General features: G+C 49.0%; 1 protein-coding gene across 2 annotated transcripts in view; it reads right to left on the bottom strand.

The window, feature by feature from the left end:
- HERC4 (HECT and RLD domain containing E3 ubiquitin protein ligase 4) overlaps positions 1–12,820 on the bottom strand; it is a 107,416-nt gene that overhangs the window by 16,957 nt on the left and 77,639 nt on the right. For both annotated transcript variants that reach the window (XM_077454254.1, XM_077454253.1), the window contains one exon: positions 97–163. In XM_077454254.1, coding sequence (XP_077310380.1) covers positions 97–163 — 67 coding nt within the window. The remainder of the gene's footprint in view (positions 1–96; positions 164–12,820) is intronic.

A 12,820-nucleotide genomic window follows, 5' to 3' on the forward strand; every position in this document is an offset into this window, starting at 1 on the left:
CCTTAGGGTAAAGTGCAGTAAGATCCTTTAGACCTGGGGCAGCACACAGCTTCACTTAGACTTGGTAACAGCCAAAACTTATCACTGGACACGTACTGTAAAGTTTAGGCAAAATGTATCTTCAATGTCATCTTCTGTATAGTCCAACAGCTGCTGCATGCTCCTGGATCACACAAAAATTAGGAAAAATGTTTAGAAGGGTTTACTAACCAGAAACTGTAAACTACATACTACTACTACTACCACCACCACAACAGGAGTATTATTACAGAGTTCCAGAGAATACTACTCCTTTTATTTAGCTTTTCTGGTTATGGTAAATGCCTTCACAATTAAGGATGAGCTCCGGCGTGTTCGCAAGCACACGTGCAGAGCCCGCCAGAAGTCAGTGCTGTGCTAATCACAAGCAGCGAGACATTGTCCCGATGCGCGGCTGCAGACATCGGGAAATGTCTTACTGCTTGGAATTAGCGCAGCGGCGGGCTCTGCAAGTGGGCTGTGCGAACACACCAAAGCTCATTCTTATTCACAATACGTTTTATTGGAGGGCACCTGGGTTCAAATTTGACCCACCGCATCAAAACGGATTGGCTGTGCTTTAATGCTGCATGCCAAACACCAAATAAATCATGATCCAGATCTCCCATTGACAAAAACTAAATAGAAGGCAGGCTATTTGTGAATACACATACAAGATATAGATATAGAGAGAGAGAGAGAGAGAGAGAGAGAGAGAGAGAGAGAGAGAGAGAGAGATGCACACACACTGATCAGCCATGACCACTTACACGTATGGTAAATAACACTGATTGTGTTATAATGGCATCAGAAAATGGATGGGATGTTAGACAGCAAGGGAACATGTTGTCCTTGAAGTTGATGCATTAAAAGCAAAAAATAAATGGGCAAGTCTAAGGATTTGAGTGACTTTGTAATGGCTAGACAACTGGGTTAGAGCTACTCCCCATAAGTGTAGCTCTTGTGGAATGTTCCCATTCTGCATTGGTCCAAGGAAGGAAAACAGGAAAACCAGCATCAGGGTCATGGGCAACCAAGGCTCACTGATGCACATGGGGAGTGAAGAATGGCCTGTGCAGTCGGATGCACTAGAAAAGCTACTGTAGCTCAAATTGCTGAAAAAGTTAATGCTGGTTCCGATAGGAAGGTGCCAGAACACAGTGCATCAGTTTTTGTGTATGAGGCTGTGTAGCTGCAGAACGGCCAAGGTGCACAAACTGGGCATGTGAGCATGGGAACAGGACCATAGGAGTAATGGAAGATGGTTGCCCAATCTCATGAATTCAAGAATGGTCCGTGGAATACAAAAAGTTTGGCTTGACCTCCAAATTCTCCAGAACTCAATCCAATCAAGAATTTGTGGGATGTGCTGGGAAAAACAAGTCAGATCCACGAAGGCCCCACCTCATAACTGACAGGATCTCAAGGATCTGCTACTGAAGGCTGGGTGCCGCATACCACAGTGGAGTCCAAGCCTTAACAGATTTGGCAAGTGGTCACAATGTTATGGCTGATTATATACACACACACACACACACACACACACACACACATGCACCGAATGGGTTTTTTGGTGCCGAAACCGATACCGAAAATGAAAAATACACTAGGCCGAAAACCGAAACCGATACCGAAACAGCACCGATACCGAAAATGACTGTTTTTAAAAAATATTTTTATACAGGAGGTGGTCAGAGACTGGGGACACGGTACAGGAGGTGGTCAGAGACTGGGGACACGGTACAGGAGGTGGTCAGAGACTGGGGACACGGTACAGGAGGTGGTCAGAGACTGGGGACACGGTACAGGAGGTGGTCAGAGACTGGGGACACGGTACAGGAGGTGGTCAGAGACTGGGGACACGGTACAGGAGGTGGTCAGAGACTGGGGACACGGTACAGGAGGTGGTCAGAGACTGGGGACACGGTACAGGAGGTGGTCAGAGACTGGGGACACGGTACAGGAGGTGGTCAGAGACTGGGGACACGGTACAGGAGGTGGTCAGAGACTGGGGACACGGTACAGGAGGTGGTCAGAGACTGGGGACACGGTACAGGAGGTGGTCAGAGACTGGGGACACGGTACAGGAGGTGGTCAGAGACTGGGGACACGGTACAGGAGGTGGTCAGAGACTGGGGACACGGTACAGGAGGTGGTCAGAGACTGGGGACACGGTACAGGAGGTGGTCAGAGACTGGGGACACGGTACAGGAGGTGGTCAGAGACTGGGGACACGGTACAGGAGGTGGTCAGAGACTGGGGACACGGTACAGGAGGTGGTCAGAGACTGGGGACACGGTACAGGAGATGGTCAGAGACTGGGGACACGGTACAGGAGATGGTCAGAGACTGGGGACACGGTACAGGAGATGGTCAGAGACTGGGGACACGGTACAGGAGATGGTCAGAGACTGGGGACACGGTACAGGAGATGGTCAGAGACTGGGGACACGGTACAGGAGATGGTCAGAGACTGGGGACACGGTACAGGAGATGGTCAGAGACTGGGGACACGGTACAGGAGATAGAGGACGTGGTACAGGAGGCATCCCCCATTGCAGCCAGTGTGCCCCATTGCAGCCAGTGTGCCCAATTGCAGCCAGTGTGCCCAATTGCAGCCAGTGTGCCCAATTGCAGCCAGTGTGCCCAATTGCAGCCAATTGCAGCTAGTGTGCCCCATTGCAGCCAATTGCAGCTAGTGTGCCCCATTGTAGCCAATTGCAGCCAGTGTGCCCCATTGCAGCCAATTGCAGCCAGTGTGTCCCATTGCAGCCTGTGTGCCATTTTGCAGCCAGCCTGTGCACTGTGTGCAGGGAAGAGAGCCGCCTCCGACGCCTGTTTGATAACAGCGCCGGGAACATCACAGCTTTCATTTCAATTGCTGTGTGTTCCCGGCCACGCGCCGTCACACGCAGCCCCTCCCCCTTGTCCGGGCACTTAGATAGACAGATCATCCGCAGGATTGGACGGATGATCTGTCTATCAAAGTGCCCGGACAAGGGGGAGGGGCTGCGTGTGACGGCGCGCGGCCGGGAACACACAGCAATTGAAATGAAAGCTGTGATGTTCCCGGCGCTGTTATCAAAAAGTCGGCGGAGGCGGCTCTCCTGCGCTATGATGGGCGTCACCAGGGGGCGGAGCCCCGCCCCCACCCAGGCCACGCCCCATTTTCGGCTCCATTATCGGCCGTTTTTCTCTTTCGGCAAAGGGCATTTTCGGCCGATATGTTTCGGCGGCCGAAATTTCGGTGCATCACTACATACATACATACATACATACACACACACCACAGCTGGTCACAGACAACTGGTTAAATGTACCCCTTAAAAATGCTATTCTATTTCATGTTTCTGTGAGAGATTTTGCCAATATCTGGTTAAATCTGGGCAGAAGATGGTTTGTTTTTGACATCTGCAACCCTAGCTAGAGGGTTACAAAGAAATAATGTAAAGTCCTAAACCAATTAAGAGCTGCCTTTAGACAACCGTTGGCAGTAGAAGAAAAGTCGAAACAAGGAAAAAGCACTTTATGTGAAATGTGTTGCCACCAGGCACTGTGTCCGTTTATTTTGAATATAGAATTTTTTTGTAACCATTCTATGATTTTTATTGTACTAATAAAGCTGTATCTGTTTTAATCTTATAGTGCCTTGAAAAAATATTCAGCTCCACATTTTGTCATGTTACAAACAAAAACGTAAATTATTTTATTGGGATTTTATGTGATAGACCAACACAAAGTAGCACATAATTGTGAAGTGGAAGGAAAATGATAATTGGTTTTCAATATTTTTTACAAATAAATATCTGAAAAGTGTGGCGTGCATTTGTATTCAGCCCCCTTTACTCTGATACCCCTAACTAAAATCTAGTGGAACCAATTGCGTTCAGAAGTCACCTAATTAGTAGAGTCCACCTGTGTGTAATTTAATCTCAGTAAAAATATAGCTGTTCTATTAAGCCCCCAGAGGTATGTTAGAGAACCTCAGTGAACAAACAGCATCATGAAGGCAAAGGAACACACCAGACAGGTCAGGGAAAAATTTGTGGAGAAGTTTAAAGCAGGGTTAGGTTATAAAAAAATATCCCAAGCTTTGAACATCTCACAGAGCACTGTTCAAGCCATCATCCGAAAATGGAAAGAGTATGGCAGAACTGCAAACCTACCAAGACATGGCCGTCCACCTAAACTGACAGGCCGAGCAAGGAGAGCATTAATCAAAGAAGCAGCCTAGAGGCCCATGGTAACTCTGGAGGAGCTGCAGAGATCCATAGCTCAGGTGGGAGAATCTGTCCACAGGACAACTATTAGTCGTACACTCCACAAATCTGGCCTTTATGGAAGAAAGCCATTGCTGAAAGAAAACCATAATGCCACTTACACACGATCGGACAATCCGCCCATGTGTGGGCTCCGGCGGACTTAGAAAAAAAGTTTTGACACAAAATTGTCCGCGGCAGTCCGGCGGACAATCTGCCCATCTAGTGAAGGAAGTCAATGTCGCCACCTCCATCGGCAAGATTGACACCTTGCTGGCCCAGTCACCTGGTATGGATTTAAAGGGGAAGCCCTATGCCAAAAAATTAGAGTTACGCTTACCGGTAACGTCTTTTCCAGTAGTCTTTCAGGACAGCCACTATGAGAGATAGTCTCCTCCTCTTCCTCTGGAAACACTGCGCCAGCCCATAAATTCTTACTTCCCCTGCCGGACCTCAGTTTATATCGAGATTACCTCCGTCCAGCTCGGGAGACACAAGAACACATTAATAACATATTGTCAAATACCATTATCTTGCTGCGCTCTGGTCTTTTGTAAGACCCCCCCCCCCCCCCCCCCCAATTTCCGGGTGGGTAACTAGGGCAGTCCTGAAAGACTACTGGAAAAGACGTTACCGGTAAGCGTAACTCTAATTTTCCCTAATTGTCTTTCAGGACAGCCACTATGAGAGGATAAACGAGCACTTACCAGTTAGGGTGGGACTACAGCTTGCAAAACCTTTCGCCCAAAGGCCTGCTCACCTGCCGACACCAGACCCACTCTGTAGTGTTTTACAAAAGTGGAGTAGCTGGACCATGTTGCTGCCCTGCAAATCTGTTCTGGCGTTGCTCCCGCTCTTTCTGCCTGGGAGGCTGCCATAGCTCTAGTAGAGTGTGCTTTAATACCCACTGGGATTTCTTTCCCTGCAACTGAATAAGCCTGCTCGATGGCTACTCTGAGCCATCTAGCAATAGTGCGTCGGGATGCCTTACAACCTTTTCTGGCCCCGGAAAACAAAACAAATAAGGAGTCTGACCTTCTGAATGTCTTGGTCAGTTCTAAATAGTGTAGGATACATCTCCTAACATCCAAATAATGAAATTTTAGTTCCTTCTCGCCGGAGGGATTGGGACAAAAAGAGGGCAAAACAATTTCCTGGCTTCTATGAAAGCTGGATGCCACTTTCGGCAAAAAGGCCGGATCGGTCTATAAAACTATCCGGTCCAGAAAAATAACGCAAAAGGGAGCCCTGACTGATAAGGCCTCCATCTCACTGACCCTCCTGGCAGTTGTTACTGCTACCAGAAACACTGTCTTCAGAGTATGTTCTCTCAGAAAACACTCTTTTAAAGGCTCAAAGGGGGGTTTAGCTAAACTTTGTAAAACTAAAGATAAATCCCATCTGGGAAAGGACAGACCTTGGACCGGTCTCTGTCTAGACAGGGCCCTACGGGTTGGCAGCCAAATTATCTTCCAAATAAACACTGAGGGCTGACACTTGACCCCTAAGGGTACTAATGGATAAGCCTTTATCTGCCCCACATTGTAAAAATTCCAAAACTGTGGAGGAGCTCCGTACTGGGAAAGAGCTCTCTGCGCACCACTTGTTGAAACGTAACCAGACCTTTTCATAGATCTGGCGAGTTTCCTTTTTCCTACTGTCCAGGAGGGTAGAAACTAGCCTCTCTGAAAACCCTTTAGCTTTTAATAAACCCTCCTCAGTAGCCAGGCCGCTAACTTCCACTGGCGTACACGTGGGCAGAGGACTGGCCCCTGAGAGAGGAGATCGTCCCGAGGGGGCAAGAGTAGGGGAGGTTCTACCGCCAACTGCTTCAGCATTGAGAACCATGCTCTCTTGGGCCAATGCGGTGCCACCAGAATCAGAGATGTGTTTTCCATTTGAAACTTTCTCAGAACTGCTGGCAACAACGCTGGAGGTGGAAAGGCATAGCAAGTTCTGAAGTGCCAATTCTGGATCAAAGCGTCCACACCTAAGGCTCCCTCTCCCCTTCTTAGGGAGAAAAAACAGGGGGTTTTTGCGTTGTTTCTGGATGCGAAAAGGTCCACCTCTGGAGGCCCCCCATCTCTTTATTATGAGATTGAAAACCTCCTGGTTGAGAACCCAGTCGCCCTCCCTCAGCCTCTTTCGGCTGAGAAAGTCTGCTACCACGTTTTTCTCTCCTCTCAGGAAAACTGCTGAGAGCGAAAGGGTGTAGGTCTCGGCCCAGCTCAGGATCTCTGTCGCTAAAGACAACAGGGCTCCGCTTCTCGTGCCACCCTGCTTGTTTAAATAGGCCACTGCGGAGGAGTTGTCCGACCGCACCTGAATGTGGTGACCCAGGAGCTCTTTTTTGAAAAATCTGAGGGCTAGTCCCACTGCCCTTAATTCTTTCCAGTTGGACGATCGAGCCAACTCGCCGTCCTCCCAAGTGCCCTGGGCTAGAAGGGAACCCAAATGTGCCCCCCAGCCTATTCCACTTGCATCTGTGGTAACTACCCGAGACACCGGGATGAGCCACAGATGCCCTTGCGACAGGTTTGTCACTTTCCTCCACCACCAGAGGGATCTCTTTACTTGGTGTGGAATATGTACTAGGGTGTCTAGAGTCTCCTGACTGTGGTCCCACACCCCTAGGACGAAGGTCTGTAGGGGACGAAAATGTAGCCCTGCCCACTGAACTGCTGAGAGGGTGGACGTAAGGAGACCCAATACTGACATCAGAAACCTTATGGAAAACAGCTGGTTGCTCTGAAGAGAGGCCACCACTCTGTCCAGCTTTTGTACCTTCTCTCTTGGCAGAAAAACTCTCAACAGTGTTGAGTCCAAAAGGAAACCTAGATAGGAGATCTGTTGTGAGGGGATCAGGCTGGACTTTTCCAAGTTCAGAAGCCACCCCAGGTCTGTAAGGACCCTTTTGGTTAGATCGAGATCCTTGACCAACTGTATTGGGGATGCTGCAAATAAGAGCAGGTCGTCCAGGTAGGCTATTATACATACCCCTTGGAGCCGAAGAAAGGCCATGGCTTCTGCCAGGACCTTGGTAAAAATGCCGGGTAAAGAGGATAGCCCGAATGGCAGGGCCTGAAACTGAAAGTGTACCTTTTCTCCTAAATCTATGGCAAGGCGTAGAAACTTCTGCGAGGCCTCCGCTATCGGGATGTGTAAATACGCGTCCCTTAGGTCCAGAGATACCATGAAACAGTTGCGGGGTAGAAGAGCCCTTACTGAAAAATCGACTCCATGCGGAATCTTTTGTATGTCAGTGAACCGTTCAGGGGCTTTAAGTTCAGAATCAATCTGAACTTTCCTGAGGGTTTTTTTACTACGAAGACATGAGAATAAAACCCCCTTCCCTCTTCTGCTTTTGGGACCCTGAGAATAACATCCTGATTCTCCAATTCCCTCAGAGCTTCCAGCAAGGCCTCGGCCTTTGCCATGCACCTGGGTAGATGCATGACAAGGAGCCTTTGAGGGGGTGGTCTTAAGAATTCCAAGAGGTACCCCCTTCTTATTACCCCTAAAATAAATTGATTGGGGGATATTGTCTCCCACTGTGGGAGAAAGGCCCCCAGTCTTCCTCCCACTGTAGCTGGAATGTCACTGGGTTTTACGGGGCTGGACAGGAGGGCGAAAAATCCCCCCTCCTCTGCCCCTGCCTTTTTGGGGCCAGGTTTTCTTTTTCCCCTCTGGTTTAGGGGTTTCCCTACGCCCTTGCGGACGAAACCCCTTTTTTGTTTGTACGGGGGTTTTCCGTTTGAGAGGAAAGTATTTTTTTTACTGTCCGCTGTCCGGTCTAGAACAGTCTCTAGCCCTGGGCCAAAAAGGAGGTCCCCCGTCAAAGGTATCCCACATAGTTTCATCTTGGAGGCATTATCCCCTGGCCACGTTTTAAGCCAGAGGGCCCTTCTGGCCGAATTGGCTAGAGCCGCCGTTCTGCCCGACATGCGGACGGACTCAGCAGAGGCATCTGCTATGTAAGCGATCCCGCGCAGCATAGTAGGGAAGGACGACAGAATGGTTTCCTTATCTGTGCCTGCCTCAATATGCTGCTGGATCTGTGAGAGCCAGTGCTCTAAATTGCGAGCCACAACCGTAACCGCCATTTCAGGCTTTAAATTGGCAATAGCCGAGTCCCACGTTTTTTTAAGCAGAGAGTCAATCCTTTTGTCCATGACATCTGCCAAAGCCCCCATGTCTTCAAACGCCAAATCTGTGTGTCTGGAGACCTGGGCGAAAGCGGCATCTAATTTGGGATTTTTATTCCAAAGACATGCCGGGTCCTCTGAAAATGGGAATCTTCTTTTGAGGAATCTAGACAAAAAGGGCTTTCTCTCAGGATCCTGCCACTCCTTTTAACTGTTTCCATTAGAACTTCGTGCACTGGAAACACCCTTCTCTTTGGTTCCCCTAAACCCAAATACATTTGGTCATGAAGGGTTAGGGGCTTCCTATCCGCCTGGATACCGAGGGTTGTATAAATCGCTTTTAAGAGGTCCTCTACCTCATCAAGGGATAATTTATATCTGGAGGCCTTCCTGGACCCCCCGTCCTGGTCCTCCCCCTCTGAACCCTCCTGAGAGTCGGAAGAGGAACTGTCTGGAAGTTCCCTTCCTGTCCCTGAAGGGCCTGCAACCTCTGTCCCCCCTGTAGTAGCAGGTTGAACTCTGTGCTAGAGGTGGGGTTGTATCCTGGGGAGCTGGACCCGTGGGAAGCTGACATTTTTCAAAAAAGGGATCTAAAAGAAGAGAAGGTGGACGAGAGCTCTTTGACTGAAGCTGCTAGTCCTGACTCCTGTTCAGATTCCCTTTCCATAACGAGGGAATCTATACAGCCTTTGCACAACACTTTTGTCCAAGATTCCCCTAAAATGTCCCTACAGGAGGCACACTTCTTTTTAGAGCTATGCGTAGACTTCGTTTTTTCCGTAACTTTCTGTAATAAGTAAAAAAGGAAAAAACAGAAAAGAGAAAGTCAATACAAAGCTCGGGATACAACCCTGGGAGTGCACTAGACCCTTTTTTAAAAGAAGGGATCTGAGCCTCCCCTCCCCCCCGGCCACCCAGGGGATCTGCCCCCCCCCCATGATAGAACCATACATTGGGGTGGGGGAATCCTAGATAGAGAGTACCCCTCCCCAGGGTGCTCTTACCTTAGGAATGCTGGAGGTAGTGTCTGTTGGTTGAGCCTCAGCTTCCGACATGACTGCAGGTGGCTGCTCACTACAGAGTTTCACGCTGCCTGTGCGCGTTCCCAACTCCTCTCCAGCTTGTGCCCGGCCCTCCTATCAGCTCCACGACCCGGAAGTCGATCGTATTCGAGGTCAAGCCTTCGTTTCAGCCGGATACGACGTCGCCCGTCGTTCGGCCCGCTCGGTTCAAAGAAAAAAAGGGCGGGTTGTACCCTTGTACAGGGAAATCTTTCGAACGGCTTGCCAGCTGCGTCCCTGTAGACGCGATAGGATAGGCCTGGTCCCTGCACAGTGTCTCCCCGCCGGAGGAAAAACTAATAACTGAGGTCCGGCAGGGGAAGTAAGAATTTATGGGCTGGCGCAGTGTTTCCAGAGGAAGAGGAGGAGACTATCTCTCATAGTGGCTGTCCTGAAATACGATTAGGGAAAAATGGCGTGGGGGTCCCCCAAAGTCCAAAGCTGACCCTTATCCGAGCTCTGGATGTATGTTTAGGGTCGTTTTCCTGCTGGAAGGTAAACCTCCACCCCAGTCTCAAGGCTTTTGCAGATTCTTAACAGATTTTCTTTTAAGATTGCCTATATTTGGCTTCTTCCACATGTTTGCTGTGTCCCTCACTTGACTTTTTGCAAACTGCAAACGGGATTTCTTATGCTGCGTACACACGATCGGACGACCCGCTGGACCTTGCAGCTGAGGTCCGCCAGACTTTCCGAACGAGCGGAACTGCCCACACATTACCGGACTTTTCTGGCGGAAATACCCGCCACCTATGGCGGGAGTCCGCCGGACTTTTGAAATCAATGGACTTGCCCACACACGGAGAAAAGGCCGTTCATTTGGAACGTGGGTCCAGGTAGATGGGACCAGCGAAGGAAGTCAATGTCAGCGCCTCCATCGGCGAGATGGACACCTCGCTGGCCCCGTCACCTGGCATGGATTTAAATGGGAAGCCCTACGCCGGAAAAATGGCGTGGGGGGCCCCCCAAAGTCCATTGCAGACCCTTATCCGAACACGCAGCCCGGCCGGTCAGGAAAGGGGGTGGGGACGAGTGAGCGTTCCCCCGAGCCGTACCAGGCCGCGTGCCCTCAACATGGGGGGGGGGGGGTGCTTTGGGAAACAGGGGACCTATGAGCCTGGATCTCTATCTACATTTTCTTAAATTGGCAAAAGGCCATTTCCACTACAATTTCTTAGGATGTATTATCCAAAGCATCCCCAAATACCTGTTTCACCGCAAAAGGAAGACTAGCCAGAAGCTTCTGCATGGTGCTTAGCGAAGGGTGCAAGGCCTGAAAGATAGAATCACTCATAGCAACTATTGCAGGCATCTGCAATTAGCGGACCTCCAGCTGTTGTAGAATTACAATTCCCACGAGGCATAGCAAGATTCTGACAGTCACAAGCATGACACCCAGAGGCAGAGGCCTGATGGGACTTGTAGCTGGAGGTCCGCTAATGGCATATACCTGAACAATTGCAAACATAAATCTGCCAGATCCTGGGCCTGCTGAGCAGGATAACCTTGAACACATGTTTAAACTAGTCTCTCAACAATTAAGCAATTACTGTCAGCGCAGGCTGAGACACTCAATCTGGCAGAGAAAAAAAAGCGTTTTTTTTTTTTTTAATAGGAATTCCAACTTTTTATCCATTGGATCCCTAAGAATTTTGAGCATTGTCTGCCGGACAAGTCAAACTCTTATTCCCAGAGGATATAGCAGCGTTAATTGCTGGTATACCCCACTTTTATTTAATTTTCTCCTCTATAGGATAAAGTATGAACAAAACTTTTTAGGAGGGAATGAATGGACAGGAAAAAGCATGCAAAGCTTGAGTAGGCTTTAGCGAACCCAAACACTCAGTTAAGGGTATATAAATGTGGAGAGGACCATTCAGCAAGAAATTGCAGCATCAATCTTAAGATAGAAACAGCTGATTCTCACGGATTTGAGGAGGCGTCATTAGTCTTCTCCCGCCCCTAGTTCCTCGGTTTGAGGGTCTTAGGCAATGGAAGAAAACCTGTTGCATTTTGACCCACACTGTGATGTGATTAAAACCGCTAAACTTTTTTTTTTTTTTTTTAAACCTATCATGGCTGAGGAAAAAAATATCTTTTTAGTAAAACAAACGGTGGCTGAAGTGTTAAAAACAGTTGCAAACATTTTATGGTCCCGATGCTCACTGACCACTCCTCACTCTCTCAGGGGAGGAAGCCATTGGTAGAAATGAGTAGGCTTTCCAGAGCTTGAGGGGAGACCCTTTTAGCTCTTTTTTGGGGGTGTTTCAACCCCCCCCCCCTTCTGACCTTAGCCGATGCACAAAGCAGAGGTACTACCAGAAGAAATCACATCCACAGCTTGAGCAATAGTCAGCCACTGCCATTAATGCTCAGCCTGATGCAAATAGTGTGTCAAATAGAAAATGCCCGTGTCACCAAAACCTCTTTCATGCTCCTCTTTGCTCTTGTGTCTCTCCGACAATTTTGCAGCCAGCACAAATGGAGTTGTTTTTCTTTTAAAGAAACACACTTCCACGTTGGAGGAGAACACCATCGCCACGCTAAGCCCTGCCCCCACCTCGCATCGCACCCCCCCCCAACGGGATCGGCTTCTGAGTGAGGGAGGGATGGCGTGGAGGAGACCTGGAAGCTGCCGCCGAGTAGGGGCGATGAAAGAAAACAGCATTGCCGATAGTTTTCAGTTCTCCCTTATACACAGCCTCATGAAGAGGGGAAGATTTCAGCCCAGGTGGGGGTGTCTGGAGGAAAGCAAAACCCCCCAAACTTACCGGAGGTCTGCCTGCAAGCCGGAGGAAATCTGCTGCTTGTGTGACACAGCCTGATCTCGGAGGAAAGCATCAGAAGATACGTGCTCCACACAGCCCCCAGTGGTGACACTTAGGCATGACAATGTTTACCTTAAAAGGAGCCATTTCATAAGAAAATGCTAAAATTCCTTGTAAAACTCCACGTACTTTTTCCACCGCAGGGTTTTCTGTGGTAAAATCAACAGACCCAATCTTCACCCTTCATGGTGGGTTCCGTTAAACCTTCAAGAACCGGGGACCCTTGGGGAACCCACAATCCTGGACCTGTAATAGTACACCCCACCAGTAAAACTTTATGGCCTTAAATACCAAAAGTACTGGATCCTGGGGTCCAGCTCTCTAAAAAGAGAAGCATTTACAAGCAAAACCTCTTTTCTTTCGGCTAAAAGGCCTGGGCACCATTCAATTTGGCCTAAAAGACACTTTGAATGGATCCAGCTGCATAGCTAGCCCCAGCAAAGATTGTTCCAGTGGAGCTTAGCACAGCACAGCACAGCACATCTTTACTCGTAAGCAACACCTTAGAC

The sequence above is a fragment of the Lithobates pipiens genome, unplaced genomic scaffold, assembly GCF_037356315.1.
Source record: "Lithobates pipiens isolate NorthernLeopardFrog02 unplaced genomic scaffold, aLitPip1_a1.2 Scaffold_25, whole genome shotgun sequence".
NCBI classification, from domain to species: domain Eukaryota; kingdom Metazoa; phylum Chordata; class Amphibia; order Anura; family Ranidae; genus Lithobates; species Lithobates pipiens.